This window comes from Muntiacus reevesi, chromosome 6, assembly GCF_963930625.1.
Source record: "Muntiacus reevesi chromosome 6, mMunRee1.1, whole genome shotgun sequence".
In the NCBI taxonomy this organism is placed as follows: Eukaryota; Metazoa; Chordata; class Mammalia; order Artiodactyla; family Cervidae; genus Muntiacus; species Muntiacus reevesi.
The window spans coordinates 18,130,292-18,153,168 of record NC_089254.1 but is presented as its reverse complement, the minus strand read 5'-3'; the positions used below and the strand labels follow the sequence as shown (position 1 = coordinate 18,153,168).

Sequence of the window (22,877 nt, the reverse complement as noted above, 5' to 3'; positions counted from 1 at the left end):
CCAGGACTGATCTCCTTTAGGATGGACTGGTTGGATCTCCTTGCAGTCCAAGGGATTCTCAAGAATCTTCTCCAACACCACAGTTCAAAAGCATCAATTCTTCGGTGCCCACCTTTCTTTACTGTCCATCTCTCACATCCATACATGACCACTTGAAAAACCATAGCTCTGCCTTGCTGGCAAAGTAATGTCTCTGCTTTTTGATAAGCTCTCTAGGTTGGTCATAGCTTTTCTTTCAAGAAGCAGGTGTCTTTTAATTTCATGGCTGAGGTTACCATTGCAGTGATTTTGGAGACCAAGAAAATAAAGTTTGTCACTGTTTTCACTGTTTCCCCAACTATCTGTCATAAAGTGACGGGACGGATGCCATGATCTTAGTTTTTTGAATGCTAAGTTTTAGGCAAGCTTTTTCACTCTCCTCTTTCACTTTCATCAAGAGGCTCTTTAGTTCCTCTTCACTTTCTGCCATAAGGGTGGTACAATCTGCATTTCTGAGGTTATTGATATTTCTCCCAGCAATCTTGATTCCAGCTTGTGTTTCAGCCCGCCTGGCATTTGCATAATGTACTCTGCATATAAGTTAAATAAGCAGGGTGACAATATACAGCCTTGATGCACTCCTTTCCCAATTTTCAACCAGTCTGTTGTTCCATGTCCGATTCTAACTATTGCTTCTTGACCTGCATACAGGTTTTGTAGGAGGCAGGTAAGGTGTTCTGGTATTCCCACCTCTTGAAGTATTTTCCACAGTTTGTTGTGATCCACACAGTCAAAGGCTTTGGCATAGTTAATGAAGCAGAAGTAGATGTTTTTCTGGAATTCTCTTGTTTTTTCTATGATCCAACAGATGTTGCCGCAACTATTTCTGGTTCCTCTGCCTTTTCTAAATCCAGCTTGAACATCTGGAAGTACTCAGTTCACGTACTGCTGAAGTGTGTCTTGGAGAATTTTGAGAATTCCTTTGCTAGCATGTGAAATGAGTGCAACTGTGTAGTAGTTTCAAGATTCTTTGGCATTGCCCTTCTTTGGGACTGGAATGAAAACTGACCTTTTCCAATCCTGTGGCTACTGCTGAGTTTTCCAAATTTGCTGGCATATTGAATGCAGCACTTTCACACCATCATCTTTTAGGATTTGAAATATCTCAACTGGAATTCCATCACCTCCACTAGCTTTGTTTATAGTGATGCTTCCTAAGGCCCGCTTGTCTTCACACTCCAAGAAGTCTGGTTCTAGGTGAGTGATCACACCAATGTAGTTATCTGGGTCATGAAGATCTTTTTTGTATAGTTCTTCTGTGTACTCTTGCCACCTCTATCTTTTGCTTCTGCTAGGTCCATACCATTTCTGTCCTTTATTGAGCCCATCTTTGCATGAAATGTTCCCTTGGTATCTCTAGTTTTCTTGAAGAGATGTCTAGTCTTTCCCATTCTGTTGTTTTCCTCTATTTCTTTGCACTGATCACTGAGGAAAGTTTTCTTATCTCTTCTTGCTATTCTTTGGAACTCTTCATTCAGATGGGTATATCTTTCCTTTTCTCCTCTGCCTTTTGCTTCTCTTCTTTTCTCAGGTATTTGTAAGGCCTCCTCAGACAACTATTTTGCCTTTCTGCATTTTTCTTTCTTTGGGATAGTTTTGATCACCACCTCCTGTACAATGTCATGATTCTTCGTCCATAGCTTTCCAGATTAGATCTGTCTATCATATCCAATCCCTTGAATCTATTTGTCACTTCCACTGTATAATCATAAGGGATTTGACCTAAAGGTCATATCTCAGTGGCCTAGTAGTTTTCCCTACTTTGTTCAATTTAAGTCTGAATTTTGCAATAAGGAGTTCATGATCTGAGCCACTGTCACCTCCCAGTTTTGTTTTTGCTGACTGTATAGAGGTTCTCCATCTTTGGTTGCTAAGAATATAATCAATCTGATTTTGGTTCTGGCCATTTGATGATGTCCATGTGTAGAGTCGTCTCTTGTGTCACTGGAGGAGGGTGTTTGCTATGACCAGTGAGTAATCTACATGACCCCATTATACAACTGCTCCTCTATATAGGTCCACCAAATAGTTGTGAAAATGTATAATGTCCCTTTAGTATTCTTTTTTAATTAATCAAAATACAACTCATCATAATAAGAGACTGGCACAAAAACAGATACATGTGCCCAAAATATAATCTCAATAGGATCCATTCATTGGTAAAATATGTCCCTTAAAATTGGCTCAAAAATTTTTCTTCACGAGATTACTTTTTTTACTTGTTTCTTGCCTATGAAATAAAATAGAGTAAGATGAAAGCCCAATATAAAAAATATATTTTTACATGACACCAAAATTCACCCAATAAAGACAGCATAACAACAGAGGCTTAGATATTACTATAAATCTATTCCAAATATAAAGTAAGAATTACAGAACACTCAATTACCTACTTATACAAAGAGCTTTAAAAAAACAAAACAAAACAAAACAAAACTTGGTCTCAGGATCCTTATAGTAGTAAAAGGTTTTAAAGACCTGCAAAGAGTTTATGTGAGTTACAGTTACCATATTAGAATTTAAAATTGAGAATTTTTAAAATTTTAAAATAACAATAAGCCCACTACATGCTAATAAAAATAATGACTTAATGAAAAATACTAAGATTTACATACAGAAAAATTTTTAGTGAGAAGTGACACTGTTTTACATTTTAGCAAGTCTCTTAATATCTAGATTAAAAGAAGACAGCTGGATTTTCAAAACTGCTTCCACATTCAAATGCTTATATTGTTATATGTTATATAATCTCTGGAAATCTCCACTATTACTTGTGAGAAAAGTAAGAGCAAAAAAAGTACGTATTATTTTCATACTGTTATGAAGACAGTTTTAGTCTCACAGACCTTGAGAGAATATTGAAGAGTCCCAAAAATATACTTTGAAAATGACTGATTGCTTAAATTTCTAGTAGGAAAATTTTAGAATTGAAAATAATTGTAAAGAAATAGAAATGCAGGTACTGAAGACAGGGTAATGATTTTATTTAAAGAGAGAGCAAGGTTATCACTAAAATATAATTTTAGATTCTTATACAAGATATGCAGACATTATAATGCTTTAAAACACCTTGAATTATGTTTCATTTTATCTGTCAGATTTCATTATAAAATTTGTAACACGGTTTCCAAATGTATGGCTAGCTTTAAGACTGAAAAAATTCATATATATTGTTTACTCAAAGTTATAGACCAGTGATCTAGACAAACATTTAAAGAATAAACTCACAAATTTATTTTAAAATGCATACCTGTTGGAGAATATAATGGAGCCATGATAAGTCTTATGAACATATTCACCAACCATAGATTTAGATAAACCTACCTCTTCTGCTGCTGCCTCTGAAAGCAGACCTTCCTTCTGAGCACAGGTCACATGGAAATAGGCTCTGCACATCCCTGCATCACAGCTAATGCAAACTCCAGTTCGAGCAAAACGAGGGTCTTCACAGAAGCTACACTCCTACAATGGAATCATAGGGAAAGTCTCAGAGGGAAAACATTCCCAGAACAGAAACTGCATTCTCATACAAAACTTCTACAAAATACAAATAGTGAACCAATTGTACCAACAGTATATCAATATAAACAAAAACCGCAGGTAAGTCAAATATTTATAAGAAAAAAAGTAATTCTCTATATAGTTCTACAAAACCAAAATTCCACTTATACAATAATGATTATAACAATAAGTAGTTGAGGGCTTACCATGCACTAAGCACTATTCTAAGCACTTTACATGAATTAATATGTAAAATTATATATAGTGTCATTTGACACTATTTCATAATAATATGTGGAAGAAGTACTACAGTCATTCTCATCTTACACATGAGAAAACTAAGGTAAATGCAGTCTTTAACCACATAATCTTAAAGACAATGCTCTTAACCATTAAACTACACTTATTTCAACAATAATATACTATTTGAGAAAATTAAAGAAAACAAATAGGAAGCCAGAGAAAATTCACCAAAAGATCTAGACATTGAAATCAAAGAAATATTGCATTTTTAAAATATATTTTAGAGAACCAGAAGCAATCTTAAGTAAACAATTTTGTGAAATTAATAATAATATACAATATAACCAATTATTTATATCTTCCTATATATAAAAGGAAAAACTGCAAAACTAAAGGTATAAACTGTTGAGATTACCCCAAATGCCAGCACCCTGATTTATTTTTTAATACTTTTAACTAAACCACAGAGAGGAAGAAAAGAAAAAAAAAAACCTACTATCAAAATATGAACCTTCACAGAAAAACTTGCTAATCTATGAAAGACCATCAGTGGACAGTTGAAGGAAGAACTGCTCAGTAGATGCATTCTATGTAAATTAAATATGAGGGAACATTTAAAAAGAAAAATGAAGAAGTTTCAATAGATGCTAAAAACGTCACTGTAATACTGTAACAGTTAGTACCTACTTGGTAAACATTACCAAACTGATATATTAGCACTGTTATCCAAGAACGTGTTCTGGGCACAGGTGTGAAGACACTGCCAACTCCTGACATTCTACTGCCTAGTTAAAGGTCTCTTCCATTAACAGTAGTATGTATATGGTATAAAATATCAGCAAGCAGTAATATAAACATGAAATCAAAAAACTGTTAAACAAAGAGAAAGAGAGGAGAGGGGGTTGGAGAAGGGGAGAAATTAAACTATTTAAAAGATGTCAATACCATAAACAATCAAATTGCTCCGGATAACAATTTAATGTAATTTAATGTAATAAAATTACATTAAGTGAGTAATTTAATGTAATATGATGAAATTGGGCAAGGAACTTCTGAGAGAACACAAAGAAAAAATGTCTGACGCTGAAGTCTTAAAAGGCTATAGAACAATCTAACAAAGAAAATCATTTAAAATGCTAGGGAACAAAGCAACTGAGAACACAGGGAAGAAAGTAATCAGGATTAGGAAATGGATAGACAGTGCGGTCTACAGAGATGTCTAAGATAAAACTCACAACATTGGGTTTGATTTTGCAGATGAGCTAGACAGTACATAATTTTTTTTACTCCTTTTCCTAGTAATACTTCAACATAAAAGCAGGTGATAATGAAAAAAAAAAATCAGCTGATAACTATACATTCAATGACTCGTTTTTAATCCAGAGGTAACTTCGAGCCTCAGTTTTATAAAGCAGTATCGGCTTACTGTTTTAATTGCTTTGAGATTTATATTTATGGTAACAACATATGCCTATTGAAAATGATGGAAGTTAGTCCCTTTTAGGCTCGATGGAAGCTGCTATCAAAAAGTAGGAACTTCCATTTCCAAAAGTGGTGGACTAGGTAATCTGTATTGCTTCTACTCAACTAGAAAATGTAGACAAATTAGTATTTATTTACTACAGTTTAAAGGCATTAGAGAAGCAACAAGACAGTGTATAGTTACCTGAGGAAAGTAAATTCAATACTAGGGCCTAGAAGTTTTAGCTAATTCTGGAGAGGGAAGCTGCAATTCCCAAACCAAAGCAAAAGATTACTGGAGTGACTGTTAGAGTCCAAGGAAGATATTCTGGATATAATAGCAGAAACTACCAAAGTTTAAAATCAGAATTTTCCAACAATATATAAGTTTTTCACCTTACCTTTAATATGTTACTAATGCTCTACAAGAGAATCCCTTCCCAAATGCCCAACAGACAGTAATGGAAAGAGAATATATATCGGTGCCTCATTAGTTCTAGCATTCTAAAGATGTGTGCAGTAATTATATACTTAAGTTTAAATTAATAAGTGTGTAATCTTATCATTCATAATCTAAAACTCAGTCATAGTGAAAAACCAATTTATAATCTATAGAGACTCATTTGCTAAGGCAGGTTATGTAGTCATAAAATCAGTCCTTGAAATCTGAGTAAAATAAAGGGTTTTTCTTGTACTCTTTTCATAATTTCATAAACTTCACTTCAAAAGTAAAGTTAGAAATTAAGCTCGCATTTGGTCCAACTGGTTAAAAATAAGGATTTAATCTGAGAAGTCACTATACACTAAGCAGTATGCCAAATGCCAAGGAAACAACAGTGATATCAACTATCATTTTTCCCCATAGGTTAAACTAAATTACAAACACATGGAAGAATTTATATATTACTGGCTTTCTGGGGAAATTACTGTCAATTATTAATGATTTAGTCTCTCCAATAGCATAACTGGGCTTCCCTGGTGGCTCAGACAGTAAAGAATCCGCCTGCAACTCAGGAGACCCTGGGTTCAATCACTGGGTCGGGAAGATCCCGTGGAGAAAGAAATGGCAACTCATCCCAGTATTCTTTCCCGGAAAATGCCACGGACAGAGAAACTTGACAAGCTACAGCCCAAGAGATTTACAAAAAGTCAGACACAACAGAGCGACTAAGCACACACGTAAGCAATTTCTGTAGCTAATAGTGATATTAGCAAAAAGCCATATAAACTAAGAAGTAAAACTTTCTATTAGACAACCAAAAACAGTTTGTCTCACCTTGGCACCATATTTGGAATAGTTCATTTCTGTTAGTGTTACTGGTCGTAATTTGTCAATATCTCCAAAGGCTACACCAGGAACGTACAGGGCACAAACGATGTGAACCCATCTACAAGGAGAAAAGATATGATTTTGTTATCAAACCTTCTGATAAAATGCTCACATGGAAAAAAAACATAAAATATATGTGCCATATCAAATAACTACTGCATATATTTTTACAGTCAGGTCTCAAAAACCCAGACATACAACTAGAGAATATTAAACACTTATATAATTATATCATTTCGTTACAGAAAAGGGGGCTGCAATAAGCACTACTCTTCCAGCAGCTTAGCCAAAGCTGAGAGTTAACAATTATAACTGCCTTTCACTTAAAATTCACCACACTTTGCACTTATCTGTTATTCTTAAATATTTGCACAAAACCACTATTCAAACGAAAGAAAACATTTTCATATGCATGGAAAGGTATTCACATTATTTTAAGCACTCTGAGAATTAACGATCCTAATTTAAGAACTGTCAAGTTACTTTGCATAAATTATATAACATTGATTTTTCCTGCTACTTTTTTCTAAAAGCTATTGGATAATCCTTAAGAAGATATTAAAAAAAAAATTCTTGGTGTACATCTTAACTTTATTTCTTCCTAGGCTGAAACTGATTGATAGGAGACTGGATAGAACAGTTGTGATAATATAAGGAAGTCACAGTTCATTCAGCTCATCTGTTCACCACACAACCTATGTATTATGTATGTGCCCCCAAAATAAATAAGTTTTAAAGTCTGGATGATGTTACAACACTAAACAACAACAACAGCAAAATGTTCAGGGTTTCAGTGTACTAAAAAAAAAAAAAAGTAGGAGTTGATTCTAATTACATTTTTTAAAAACTGTTCTGAAGCTCTATAAAATATATTCGGAACACTTTGTTTGCTTACAACCATACAAAATACAGGACCACTAGATTTTGAAATGTAAACAGATCTCCCTCATCTCTGCAGGGAAGAGGGTAAAAATGAGATGGCAAATATCTCTTAACCTTGTGAAAATATTAACAACAAATTTTGTTTTATCATAGCTTGAGAGGCTATGATTGCTACATGGTTCTGTTTTGTGATGCACTATGAGTCTTAATGAAATAAGACTGAGAATCATTTTATAGAGGTACTGGGGAAAATAGTTACAAATCTTTAAAATTTATCCTTTTTTATTGGGAAGAAAATTCAAAGTTTTGAGATTTTCTTGATAAAATGTTTTAATCCAACTTCCCAAATGCATCCTGTGGAGTTCAATATAAAGATACACATCTTCAACGAGCAGCTGCTTTCTCAATTTAATTTGTGCAGTTTTTTCATGCTCCACTGATGTATTAAATGCCGCTGTACTCTGTAGGAGTTTATCTTTGATAAACCCAACAGCTGGCTGCTTGCTTCATATTGACCTTCTTAAAATCTTTTAGAACTAGTCACACAAGTACTACAGATTGAAACTGCCATTTCAGTGTGACTGGCACAAAAGTGTATCATTTTCCCCAACCATACTTGTGAGAATGCCAACTTGAGTCTTTATTAAAAATACATACCAAACAGCTGAGATAATTTTGGTCCTTTTTAGTATCTGTTGTATATAGATTTTTGTTCATTTGTTTAACTGCATGTACTTTAGAACCTTGTAATTAAGACAAATTGAGAAATCAAAATGGAATAAACTTCCTTGTTACTTTATCATTCATTTTGCTTGGAGCTATGAAGGCAGATGTTGATTAGGAAAGGGAACAGAAAACAAGCATCCTATAAGACCACCAAAAAACAGAGTCAGAATTGTCATTCTAGCATAGAAGCTATTAATAGATTATTTTAAATTTACATATTTTAATAAAGCAAACTAAGTAGAAAAATACTTCTCAAAAACTCATTTCAAATAAGAACTATATTCAACGATCTAACCTGATTTTGAAGTGCTTTGTACTTGCGTTGTCCTTATAATACATTAAAAAAACTCACTTCAGGAGTTATTTTCATTCCTGCATTTATTCATTCAGTAATTAATTACTGAGCGACTGAATTGAACTGAAGAACAGAGCACCAGGCAGACAGTGGGGAAGTGACAAAGAAGTATGTGAAATGTTTGCAGCATAAGGAGTGATGTTATTATATTAAAGTATGTGTAATATTTTCTATATTCAGGTTTATAATACCACTAAGGCAGGATAAAATAATCTCTTTAAGAAAAAAAAATAAAAATTTAATGATAAGAATGTATTGATGGTCTTCTCACATTAAATTGCATTATTTTCTACTGTACTATATGTAGCTCCCATCAGACACAGAAGGAAAAACAGTCTAAATGGCCTATGTAATAGAAGAAAATTTCAAAACTTTTTTCATTCTTTCCATATGTAGTTCTTTCTTTTCATCTGTTTTCCATTTGAAGCTACAGTACTAAATGCCTTGTCAAATCTTCATGGCTTTTTTGCTCTTGATTCAAGCTAGTATTATATCCTTCAAACTGTATCAAGACCTATAATTCCGACTGTACTCTACAGGTAAGTGTGTGCATCAACATAAATAAAATGTTCAAAGAGTATAAAAAAATTTTCCAGGCTGCACCAACAAGGGAGGTATCTACATATATGAAAAATCCACAGAAGTCAATATAAATATATCTCAGTAAAACTGAATGGTTAAAGAAGTCTCCCTTTTCTTCATTCAGAGCCAATTTTACAAGTTAGTTTGTGGACTGGGTATTAGTACATATTACTTATAAGTGTGGTAAGAGAGCTACCTTATAGTTTCTCAATAGAAATTTCAAATTATTGACAAGAGAAAAGTAAAATAAATGCTCTTCCCTAAAAGGAAACTGTGTTTCCCAAAGCTGCCATACTTGATTCACAACCATTTACTACCATAAATTTCAACTTGTAGGACAGAAAAGTTATTAAGAAAGGATTTATGCAGTTACTTTTCTAAGATTACCTTCAATAAATGGAATGATATCAGTAATTTAAAAAAAAGCGCTAGCACTAGAAGTAGCAGCAGCAGAGGAACTAAGGAGATATTTATTACACACTTAAGTTACAGAAACTGCACTGTTTACAGAAATCGTCTCATTTCAGTTCAGTTCAGTCGCTTAGTCATGTCCGAATCTTTGCGGCCCCATGGACTGCAGCACGTCAGGCTTCCCTATCCATCACCAACTCCCGGAGCTTACTCAAACTCATGTCTATTCAGTCGGTGATGCCATCTGACCATCTCATCCTCTGTTATCCCCTTCGCCTCCCACCTCTATCTTTCCAGCTACAGGGTCTTTTCATATGAGTTAGTTTTTTGCATCAGGTGGCCAAAGTTTTGGAGTTTCAGCTTCAGCATCAGACCTCCCAATGAGTATTCAGGACTGATTTCCTTTGGATGGACTAGTTAGATCTCCTTGTAGTCCAAGGGACTCTCAAGAGTCTTCTCCAACACCACAGTTCAAAAGCATCAATTCTTCAGCGCTCAGCTTTCTTTATAGTCCAACTCTCACAATCACACATGACTACTGAAAAAACCATAGCCTTGACTAGATGGACATTTGTGGGCAAAGTAACATCTCTGCTTTTTAATATGCTATCTAGGTTGGTCAAAGCTTTTCTTCCAAGAAGCAAGCGTCTTTTAATTTCATAGCTGCAGTCACCATCTGCAGTGATTTTTGGAGCCCCCAAAACTAAAGTCTGTCACTGTTCCCACTGTTTCCCCATCTATCTGCCATTAAGTGATGGGACCAGATGCCATGATCTTAGTTTCCTGAATGCTGAGTTTTAAGCCAGCTTTTTCACTCTTCTCTTTCACTTTCATCAAGAGACTCTTTAGTTCTTAGCTTTCTGCCATAAGGGTGGTGTCATATGCATATCTGAGCTAACTGCTATTTCTCCCGGCAATCTTGATTTCAGCTTGTGCTTCATCAAGCCCAGGGTTTCTCATGATGTACTCTGCATATAAGTTAAATAAGCAGGGCGACAAATATACAGCCTTGACATACTCCTTTTCCTATTTGGAACTAGTCTGTTGTCCCATGTCCAGTTCTAACTGTTGCTTTCTGACCTGCATACAGATTTCTCAAGAGACAAGTCAGGTGGTCTGGTATTCCCATCTCTTGAAGAATTTTCTACAGTTTGTTGTGATCCACACAGTCAAAGGCTTTGGCATAGTCAGTAAAGTAGAAATACAAATTTTTCTGGAACTCTCTTGCTTTTTCAATAATCCATTGGGTGTTGGCAATTTGATCTCTGGTTCCTCTGCATTTTCTAAAACCAGCTTGAACATCTGGAAGTTCACAGTTCACGTACTGTTGAAGCCTGGCTTGCAGAATTTTGAGCATTACTTTACTAGCATGTGAAATGAGTGAAACTGCGCCGTAGTTTGAGCATTCTTTGGGATTGGAATGAAAACTGACCTTTTCCAGTACTATGGGCACTGCTGAGTTTTCCAAATTTGCTGGCATATTGAGTGCAGCACTTTTATCATCTCATCTAATCCTCTCAAAAGTGCTAGGAAACTGAGGCATAAAATGGCTAAATCACTTGCCTAAAATCACAGTTAGTAAGAAAAAACCAGAATACCAATATAGGCAGTCTAACTTGAAAGCACAAACTTTTAATGCTGTAGTAAATTTCCTAATTCTAGGTCAAAGTGAGTCCAGGCATAAAGTAATGCCATTGTCTATGACACAAACCACAGACTCAATTCAATACATCAGATAATGTGCTACAGGTTTATTTTGAGGATAAGCAATGAGCGACAAAAAGTAAAATTTTTGGATATTTTCCTAGGCATCAATATACAAGGTAGTCATTTTTCCTAGATACCTTCAATATACAGTCTCGAAGATTCCATGATAGACTCTGTGTTATCCCAACTGTATGGCAATACTTCTCAAGGGCCTATCCACCAATTGAGGCAAAAATGAGAAAAATAGCTTTTACTTTACTAAAATAAAATTTATTAAGTTTAAAAAAGAACATTTTTTTGGCATATAATGCATCCTATCTTTTCAAAATGTTAAATATGAAAAATGATCATGATAATTTGTCTAGGTTATTTCACCATTCTTATTAAAATATTAAACATTTAGTAAAATACTAAAATATCTATATGTGGTAAAATAAAAAACTGAGTACCCCCTCTTACACAGGGAAGAGGGTAAGTAGTGATTCATAATACATAAAAGGTTAGAAACTAATCTTATATTAGTCACCCATCCCAACTGGTAGTCTCCTGGGGAAAAACAAGAAAGATGCCAACACTGTAACAATGACAATTGTTCAAATTTGATACTGAAAATGAGTGTAAATATAGTGAAAAGATAGCTCTCTGGGCCAGTTATCATTTTAGTGCCTCTCAGCTCAAATCCACTCTTCAATATCTGCTTCGAAGTAATGAACAGAATCCCATCAGCCCTTCCCAGCACGATCCTCGGCTCTGTCTCAGTCGCGTGGCAGAAGGCACTATCAGAGGAAGGGGCTTCCCTGCAGGACGGAAGAGGACACCCCCAGTGCTCTGCCCTCAGGGACCCTACAGACCCACCTGAAGATCACCCTTCTGTGGCCCTCTCAACCTAGACACCACACACTCCTGGCGTGAAGCCACTGCCCAGTTACCCACTTGCCAAGAACTACAGGCCAGGTACTGGCCCAGGCAAACCAGCCAACCTCTCTGCCATCCAGTAGGCTCAGACTACACTTTCTCTAACAAGGCCTGAACCATAGTCTTGGGGAAGGTGTCTTCCTTCCAAGTCTGTCATTCCCTGGAAACTCTTCAGCTCTACAATACTATTCTTCAGAGTTCTTTTGTATCTTTATGGTTACTATTTATTATAGCTTAGTACTTCTTTAAATTAAACATCCCCTTTTATAATCATTGTATAGATTCTATTTACTAATATACTCTTGAAGTCAAACAGATTCAAACAGAGTTCAAATTTAACTACAAACTTGTTCAAAACTATCTAAAGATCTGAGCCTCAGCTTCTACCTATAAAATAGGCAACTTTACCATATCTCTTATCATACAGTCATTCCTAAGATTAAATGGCATTATAGGTTATAATGGCAAATGCAGATACTCAATAAATGATCTTTGCTCCTCTTTGCCCTGATATGTAGCCTCCTGTCCACTTACTCTATGTCAAAAAGACACATAGAAGCAATCAAATGAAAATGTCTAACTCAGAAAATCATAAATACAAAAATAGAAGCATATACATTATAAAGCAGGTATATTAACACAAAAGAATTATGACATCAACCTTCCAGCATCTGTCTCCTTGAAAATTCCATCCTGATTGGGACACAGTTCACAGCTAGGGGAAACACCACATTTACAGGCATCACAAAACCAAGGTTCAGTGGAGTTTTCAGAAGCTGAACTCATAATCGAGTCACTCTCTCCATCAACTCCATAACAACCTAAAAAAAAAAAAAAAGAATGATTAGAGTTTACTTTTTAAACTCACATTTATAAAATTACAAAAAATGATATTAAAGTCAAAACACAGAACTGAAATCATTTTATAAAAATATGTTTTCACCTACCATAGTGTATGCAATGACATAACCCTTTAAGACAATTTTAGGTCTACTGGAAAGCTTTATAGAAGGGGAAAATTTTTACTGTTCTTTAAAATGTTTAACAAAAATTACATTAAAATATGAGTTTTCCTTATACAGAAATCAGAACTATTGAGTCTAGGAACTATTAATTAGTAAATATTTTCAAGCTACCTTTGTACTGAGCATTTAAATATATCTAAAAGACCATGATCATGTAAAATATACAAACAAAAACCTCTGATCTAATTTTGGAGGTGGTAGGTTAAAACACAAATTCATACAACCATAAATGCAAAGTAAGTACTAGCAAAAGGAAAATAACAGACATACACATACATAAATTAAGGCTACTGAGCAATCTGAATAGTTTAGATTAGAGATAAACAAACGAGTTGCATTCACTGTTGAGCCAGTCTAGACCTATACAAGGTATCTGATCTATTTAACATTTATAATTCTTCTATCTTCTGTAAAAATGTATCCAGAACTGAAATGAATGAGAAGAAGGGTAGCATAATCCCTCACATTTTAGAGTAGGAAATCAACCCTTATTGTGGCTTATAATAACCAGTACTCCTCTGGTTAATTACAATAGTCATGACTCCTAAATAGTTTTGTTTCGTTTTTTTTTTACCTAAATGGTGCTGGATGTCCCACAAACTTCATATTATCTCTCTTTTTCTAGAAAGGAAGACACTGCTCTCATGACAAAATGTACTTAAGAAAAATAATTTAATACACATTAAAAATTAAATAGATAACAACCTTATTCTATTAATAGTTCCAGTTATGCCCATCATCTTTAGGCTTGGGCATTTCTCTGATCTCCTAAGCCACATTTATTACCTCTCAAGATAGGTCACTTCTACAAATAGCCTACTATTAACCATCCCAGGATAATTCTGACCAGGTTTATCCTAATAGGGTGGTCTTACTACCAAATTCTAAGAAGCACTCAAAGTACCCTCCAATAAATTAAAGCCATTAAAAATACCACTATGAGAAACATATGTAAGTAACAATTATCTCTCAAGAGGTTTCCCCATAGAGGTAAGTTTCCATGCATCCAATATATGATCATGTGACTATTAAAACTGATTAAACACTACACAGACAACAGGAGCCTGATGAAAACTGTCTTCTCACAACCACCAAAGATACCCAAATTGAAACAAATAAGTATGTAAATAGGTATTGAATCAAACAAATCAAAGAACCATGCAGGCTAGTAAACAATTTTAAAGTAACAATTTACTAAATGTTGCTGATAAATCAAGTCCTGCACATCTTACCCACCTAGTACCACTCAATATAGATTAGAATTAATTATTCTGGTAGGCAGAAAATTAAAAACTTGCTTGCAACTATAACTTGGATAAGCTGCTTCAAGCAAATCCCTTAACTATTGTCAAACTTATGCTATTCACTGATTTCACTGACTACGCCAAAGCCTATGACTGTGAGGATCACAACAAACTGTGGAAAATTTTTCTAGAGATGGGAATGCCAGACCACCTTAGCTGCCTCCTTAGAAACTTGTATGCAAGTCAAGAAACAACAGTTAGGATCGGACATGGGAACAACAGACTGGTTCCAAATTGAGTAAGGAGTACATCAAGGCTGTATACTGTCACCCTGCTTATTTAACTTATATGCAGAGTACATCATGAGAAATGCCGGGCTAGATGAAGCACAAGCTGGAATCAAGATTGCTGGGAGAAATATCAATAACCTCAGATACGCAGATGACACCACCCTTACGGCAGAAAGCAAAGAGGAACTAAAAAGTCTCTTGAATGATAGTGAAAGGGGAGAGTGAAAAAGCTGGCTTAAAACAAAACATTTGAAAAACTAAGATCATGGCATCTGGTCCCATCACTTCATGGCAGATAGATGGGGAAACAGTGAAAACAATTAGAGCCTTTATTTTCTTGGGCTTCAAAATCACTGCAATGGTAACTGCAGCCATGAAACTAAAAGACATTTACTCCTTGGGAGAAAAGTTATGACCAACCTAGACAGCATATTAAAAAGCAGAGAACTTACTTTGCCAACAAAGGTCCGATTGTCAAAGCTATGGTTTTTCCAGTAGTCGTGTATGGCTGTGAGAACTGGATTATAAAAAAGGCTGAGTGCTGAAGAACTGATGTTTTTGAACTGTGGTGTTGGAGAAGATTCTTGAGAGTCTCTTGGACAGCAAAGAGATCAAACTAGTCAATACTAAAGGAAATCAGTCCTGAATATTCATTGGAAGGACTGATGCTGAAGCTGAAACTCCAATACTTTGGTCACCTGATGCGAAGAGCTGACTCATTTGAAAAGACCCTGATTGCTGGGAAAGATTGAAGGCAGAATGAGAAGAGGACAACAGAGGATGAGATGGTTGGATGACATCACCGACTCAATGGACATGAGTTTAAGCAAGCTACAGGAGTTGGTGATGAACAGGGCAAGCCTGGCATGCTGCATCCCATGGGGTCACAGAGAGTCAGACATGAACGAGTGACTAAGCAACAAATGTTATTCAAAGGTTTTACAGTAGTGAACCTCAACATAATCCAAAGGTCATATGGAAGAATGCTAAAAATTTTAAAGGAGCTAGACTATCATGCACAAGAAAAAAATTCAAACTATTAATTTCTTTAAATCATCTAATTGTGGTTGGTAATAATTATCACCATCACTTGTTTGTATATACATTTTTAAAATGATAAACCATAAAATGAAAAGGAAATAAAATTTCCCTCTTGGGAGGAGTAGTTATTATTGATTGCCAGCAAGATAAGAACATTTTTCAGTAAAAATAACAGTAAGCAAACAGTTTATTTGAAGAAAAATCACAAAGCAATAAAAAATAGTGAGTTTGATTTCTCAAACCATTATGTAATACCACAAGGAAAAAACTATTTTCTTTACAAAATAATATTTTTCAGGCAAATTTTTTCATTAGCATTCACATGAAGTCCCAAGATAATAAACCCTCCAAATGACTATCCATTTTATGCACCTCATTCACCTATATCAAGGTAAATAATAGCAGCTCACTCTTTTAGAATAAAGCAAAATTTCAATTCTAATTTTTAAAGAATATACCACACACTTGACAAACATCTGCACAATGATTAAATCACCTACAAAAACCTCAGAAGTGATTTCTAAGGGTCTCTTTTAGGAAATTCCTAGTTTGCAACCTAAAACATTGGTATCACTTAAACTTACAGAATAATGAGCAAATGGATAAGTATTTCCTCTTCAGCTTCACTGCCCCTGAAAAATGATCCACACTGAGTTATTACCTTTACAGAGTCTTCAGCTTGCCACTTTTTCACATTTCTCTGCCATATCTGCTGTGTCTACTGGGCTCTAGACTGAAATTCTAACATTTACATCCACTTTAATCCATTTAAATTAATGACTAAATACATTTTAACATCTTTTTCTTTCTTCATACAAAACTGAATTTCAGTTCAGTTCAGTTCAGTCACTCAGTTGTGTCCAATTCTTTGCGACCCCATGAATTGCAGCACACCAGGCCTCACTGTCCATCACCAACTCCCGGAGTTTACTCAAACTCATGGCCATCAAGTCGGTGATGCCATCCAGCCATCTCATCCTCTGCAATCCCCTTCTCCTCCTGCCCCCAATCCCTCCCAGCATCAGGGTCTTTTCAAATGAGGCAGGTCTTTGCATCAGGTGGCCAAAGTACTGGAGTTTCAGTTTCAGCATCAGTCCTTCCAATGAACACCCAGGACTGATCTCCTGTAGGATGGACTGGTTAGATCTCCTTGCAGTCCAAGGGATTCTCAAGAGTCTTCTCCAACACCATAGTTCAAAAGCATCAATTCTTTGGCACTCAGCTTTCTTCACAATCCAACTCTCATATCCATACATGACCACTGGAAAAACCATAGCCTTGACTAGATGGACCTTTGTTGGCAAAGTAACATTTCTGCTTTTTAATATGCTATCTAGGTTGGTCATAACTTTCCTCCCAAGGAGTAAGCATCTTTTAATTTCATGGCTGCAATCACCATCTGCAGTGATTTTGGAGCCTAAAAAAATAAAGTCTGACACTGTTTCCACTGTTTCCCCATCTATTTCCCATGAGGTGATGGGACCAGATGCCATGATCTTAGCTTTTTGAATGTTGAGCTTTACTCCAACTTTGTCACTCTCCTCTTTCACTTTCATCAAGAGGCTTTTAAGTTCTTCTTCACTCTCTGCCATAAGGGTGGTGTCATCTGCATATCTGAGGTTATTGATATTTCTCCCGGCAATCTTGATTCCAGCCTGTGTTTGTTCCAGCCCAGCGTTTCTCATGATGTACTCTGCATGTAAGTTAAATAAGCAGAGTGACAATATACAGCCTTGACATACTCCTTTTCGTATTTGAACCTAGTCTGTTGTTCCACGTCCAGTTCTAACTGTTGCTTCCTGGCCTGCATACAGGTTTCTCAAGAGGAAGGTCAGGTGGTCTGGCATTCCCATCTCTTTCAGAATTTTCCACAGTTTATTGTGATATACACAGTCAAAGGCTTTGGCATAGTCAATAAAGCAGAAATAGATGTTTTTCTGGAACTCTCTTGCTTTTTTGATGATCCAGCGGATGTTGGCAATTTGATCTCTGGATTGTCTGCCTTTTCTAAAACCAAATTGAACATCTGGGAATTCATAGTTCACGTATTGCTGAAGCCTGGTGTGGAGAATTTTGAGCATTACTTTACTAGCATGTGAGATGAGTGCAAGTGTGTGGTAGTTTGAGCATTCTTTGGCATTGTCATTCTTTGGTATTATCTTTGTTTGGGATTGGAGTGAAAACTGACCTTTTCCAATCCTGTGGCCACTGCTGAGTTTTCCAAATTTGCTGGCATATTGAGTGCAGCACTTTCACAGCATCATCTTTCAGGATTTGAAATAGCTCAACTGGAATTCCTCCACTAACTTTGCTCACAGTGATGCTTTCTAAGGAACACTTGACTTAAACTACCATAAAATGAGGTTTATTCTCTTCAACCTATCTAATTTTGAGTAAAAGATACAAAAAGTACACCTTCAATATGATTATGGAAAAAAAGTTTCTTTTATATAATGAAATATAGAAAATTAAAAATTTATAGATATATAAAACCTATTTCATATAGGTTTTTCATGTTTTAAAATGGGTAAACAGGAAAAACATGTTTGCTATTATTTTAGCAAAATCTCAACTTAAAAATCTCTCTAAATTATAATTACTTAAGCTTTTTTTTTTTTAAGGGAAAAATATAAAGGAAATACATCAAAGCACTAACTATGGTTGTCTGGATATTAGGACTGTTAGAAATGTTTTATTTCTTGAAATTATGATCAAGGCTTCCCTGGTGGCCCAGTTATAAAAAAAAAAAAAAAAATCTGCCAGTGCAGAAGGCACACATTCAGTCCCTGAGTTGGGAAGATCCCTGGAGAAGGAAATAACAACCCACTCCAGTATTCTTGCCTGGGAAACCCACAGAGGAGCCTGGAGGTCTACAGTCCATGGGGTCACAAAAGAGTCGGACATGACTCAACAACAATTATTATCAACCTCTGAGTAGCACACACAATCTATGTGAATCATATTTAATGAAAAATAATATAAAATGTGTCTATAATTGCTTTGAATTATTCAAGAAATATGTACAGTCCAAATCAGAGGAAACTTTCCCCATTCAACTGTCACTGGGGACAAAAAGACCTACAGTCTTCTACTTTCTAGCTATGTGACTGTGACCAACCACATCTCTGAGGCTGAGTTACCTCACCTTCAGTAAGTATTTAATATTTATCCTATCTCTCAGTACAGAAAAAACAGGAACACAAAATTTGCCATTTAAAACATTCTTTTCTGTACTTAACATCCTATCACTAGAACTCTGATTATAAAACCTACTAAAAGTTTTTAAATAAGTTGAGTAATATTGCTGCTGATGAGAAAAGAACTTATGCATGATACCTGTCACAAATATATCCTAAGGCACAAAAGAGCCAAAATGCTGCTGACACATGAAGGCCAAATGGTGATTACCTGAACATTTGCTACCCAGTGAACACTGCTAAGGATATCTCTTTTCATATGCTAAGAAAAAAAAATAGTCTAGGGCTAGGCTAATAGCAGACTGGAAAATAAATAGAATGGCGGGGGGGGAGATCTCTTAGAGACCTTATTTAAAACATTGTTGGCAAGTATACTACCTAATGCTCTGTCACGTACAATGACGTGCAGGTGACACTTTTCTTCAGACACAGTGCAATCAATATATCAGGATACCTGACATCACAGTCAGGGGTATCCTACTATTACAAGGCAGTCACAAGATCTTGTCACAAAGGTGTTTATACTAAGTGACAAGTTGCAGCCTCAAAAGAAAAGAGATTTATCTACATTTAGATAAATACTCTGAAAAGAATTAGACAGTTATACATTTGAAAAGCACATTTGGAAAACTATCTTTTAGCAAAATCTCAACTTAAAAATCTCTCTAAATTATAATCACTTAAGCATTTCTTTTTAGGGAAAAAGATAAAGGAAATACATCAAAGCACTAACTATGGTTGTCTGGATATTAGGACTGTTAGAAATGTTTTATCTTCTCTCTGTTCTATACTTCCCTCATTTTATTTACTATTCATTCATGGTTCAGTTGGTAAAGAATCCACCTGCAAAGTGGGAGACCTGGGTTCGATCTCTGGGTTGGGAAGATCCCCTGCAGAAGGGAAAGGCTACCCACTCCAGTATTCTGGCCTGGAGAATTCCGTAGACTGTATAGTCCATGGGGTCTCAAAGAGTAGAACATGATAGCAACTTTCATTTACCCACTTACCCAATACATTATAATGGACAATTAGCTTTTTATAAAATAAAACATTTAAGAAGTTCATATTTAACCATGAAAATATTTAAGGAAAAGTGGCCTGGTTAATTTACAATATGGAAGTCTGTCACTTAGGCACCTGATTAAAAACCAAAACCCAAAACACATAAACTTAGCAAGACTAGCTTCCTATCATGCCTTAGAAAATTTCCCTTCTTCTGGATTCATTAATTTTAGATAAAAATTCATTTTGGAACTTTATAAGTAGTGAAGAAAGATCTACATATGTGACTGTATAAAAAAATATGAACATTCTAAACAGCGAAAAATACCACAAAGTTAAAAGGTACAGAACAAGGTGGAAAAAGTATTTGCAAGGATACAAACTATTTGTAACACATACAACAAAGGATTAACACGACTAAAAAATAAAATTCCAGTAAGTCAGTAAGAAAAAGGACAGGTTAAGAAATGACAAGGAGGGCTTCACTGGGGGTCCAGTGATTGAGAGTCCACCTGCCAATGCAAGGGATACAGGGTTCAGTCCCTGGTCAGGGATGATCCCACGTGCTCTGCAGCAGCTGAGCCCAGGCACCACGACTACTGAAGCTCCTGCACCCTGGACCCTGTGCTCTGCCGTAAGAGATGACACAGCAAGGAAGAGCTCGCACCCTGCAACTAGAAACTAGCCCCACTCACCGCAGAGAAAATCCTGCACACACCAGTGAAGACCCAGCACAGCCAAAAATAAAAATAAAATGCCTCTTTTTAAAAAAGAAAGAAAGAAAGAAAGAAAGAAAGAAATGACATGAGAAGTGTATAGCAAGCAATAGGAAAAAAAGAAAAAAACTGGCCACATATAGTACTACCAAACTTCAATACTAATAAGGGGAACACATATTCTAATTAACAGATAGTCTCCCAAAGATTTTTTAAAATTTGCTAATATGCAGTGTTGCAGAGTGATCAAGTAGTTAGTACACTGTTGGAAGAATACAAATACAGTCTTTTTGAAGGGCAATTTGGCAAAGTTTGTTAAAAAGTTTAAATGTACTTATATTTTGATTCATTCTAGAAATCTATCCTATACAAATTATGACATGAATATATATGACACATATTTGTTAGCACTAAATGTCAGTGGAAAACTAGAAACAAAAAAAAAGTAAAGACATTATGGTTGATCCATTCTATAGCTTTAATATATCCCATTAATAAAAAAATAGTAACATATCCCATACGTAACTCATATGAAAAGAATCTCAAGATTAAGGAATGCGTAAAATAAAGTAAGTCATGGAAGGGGAATCTCATGGAATTTATCTACTTATTTATTGCAAGGTGGGGACTGTGCAAACATGCAAACACATGTTGCACACCTGTGTGTACGTTAAGAGCCTGACAGAAGGGGCTCTCACTGGTAAAATTTGGACAATTTAAGTATCAGAGTAAACAGGTTATAGATGATAATGAGACCACAGTAAAAGTGAAAAAGGATAAAAAGGGAGAAGTTCTTTACAAAACAAGAGTTGCCTAATAAATGTAGAGAGTATGATAGAAAATCCCCATTCTGCAACCACATGCATAATAACTGGCTCTGTCAATGATGCTAAAACCACTAAGCAAAAGGCTGTTGCTGCTGCTGCTGCTGCTAACTCACGTCAGTCGTGTCTGACTCTGCGACCCCATAGCGAGCAGCCCACCAGGCTCCGCCGTCCCTGGGATTCTCCAGGCAAGAGAACCAGAGTGGGTTGCCATTGCCTTCTCCATAAGGCTGTTAGGCAATAGGATATTATAAAGTCTCAAGGTCATTACCTTATAGGTATTCATTAATTATAAAGAGAAAAGTATAGCTTTAAAATGGAGAGGCTTGGATGACACTACTTTAACACATCACCAACAATGCAATAAATTGGCATTAAATGCTCTGGATGTGAAACATCATCACAGCACTCATACCAAAAAAAAAAAGTTTAAATTGAATCTAATCCAAAGGAAACAATAAAACAAATCCAGATTAAGGGATACTCTACACAACATTTTAAAAATGCTTTGATCCTTCAACACATCAATATAAATGATACAAAAAGACAGAAACTTGTTTTAGATTAAGAGACTGACAGGACACAAAACACAGCGCATGGTACATGAATGTATCCTGGATGGTAGGAGGAGCGGAGAGCAGAGGACAGGACCAGTGTGATAACAGAGGTATAGAGGGTACAAGAGGAGTTTGCATATTATTGACCATCTTTTTGAAAAATATGTTTCTGTAAGTGTACGCACATGAGATGTTACCTCCCACTATGTGAGCTGTTTGCTTTAGGGACGACTACAAAGACTCAAACGAGAAAAGCATGAGGCTGCTTTATTGGCAAGCTGTGTTTTCCCTCCTCTATCCTTCTGAATAAGCTGGTGTTAAATGTAACCGATGGTAGTCTTAAAAATAATGAAGTGTAGGTACCCTGGTAAGCCTTACCGAGCCACTCCTTCATATTATCAATGGAACTCATGACTTAATGTTCACATGAAACACCCTGGGATCCGCCATAATACAGATTCTGATTTAGAAGGTTAGCAACTTGGCCTGTGATTATGCTTTTCTAACAAATGTCCAGGTGATACAGATGCTACCAGTTAATGCTGTGATCTGTGGACCACACTTTTTGAGTAACACAATTTTTTAAAAAAACTACTGAAATAGGTAAAAGTGACATTTTCATTTAACTTTAAACCTTATTTACTTTGGATGCAGCAACAGTTCAAGTGTACAGTGAGAAAGACCTTAAAAACTAAAATAATTAACTAGCCATAAAAGTTCCTATTCAGAAAAATAAGCAAAGGACTAAAACTTTACTTCTGACAGGCTGCTGACCTTGTTTTAGAGGAATACAGAATTAAAAGTTAAAAAGGAATAAAAATGTTGGTGA

The 22,877-nt window shown here is 35.6% G+C and overlaps 1 protein-coding gene across 6 annotated transcripts in view; it reads right to left on the bottom strand.

Moving 5' to 3' along the window:
- PHF14 (PHD finger protein 14) overlaps positions 1–22,877 on the bottom strand; it is a 204,253-nt gene that overhangs the window by 161,380 nt on the left and 19,996 nt on the right. For all 6 annotated transcript variants that reach the window (XM_065939050.1, XM_065939051.1, XM_065939052.1 and 3 more), the window contains exons 5-7: positions 12,814–12,973; positions 6,521–6,632; positions 3,364–3,501 (exon numbers count right to left, since the gene is read on the bottom strand). In XM_065939050.1, coding sequence (XP_065795122.1) covers positions 3,364–3,501; positions 6,521–6,632; positions 12,814–12,973 — 410 coding nt within the window. The remainder of the gene's footprint in view (positions 1–3,363; positions 3,502–6,520; positions 6,633–12,813; positions 12,974–22,877) is intronic.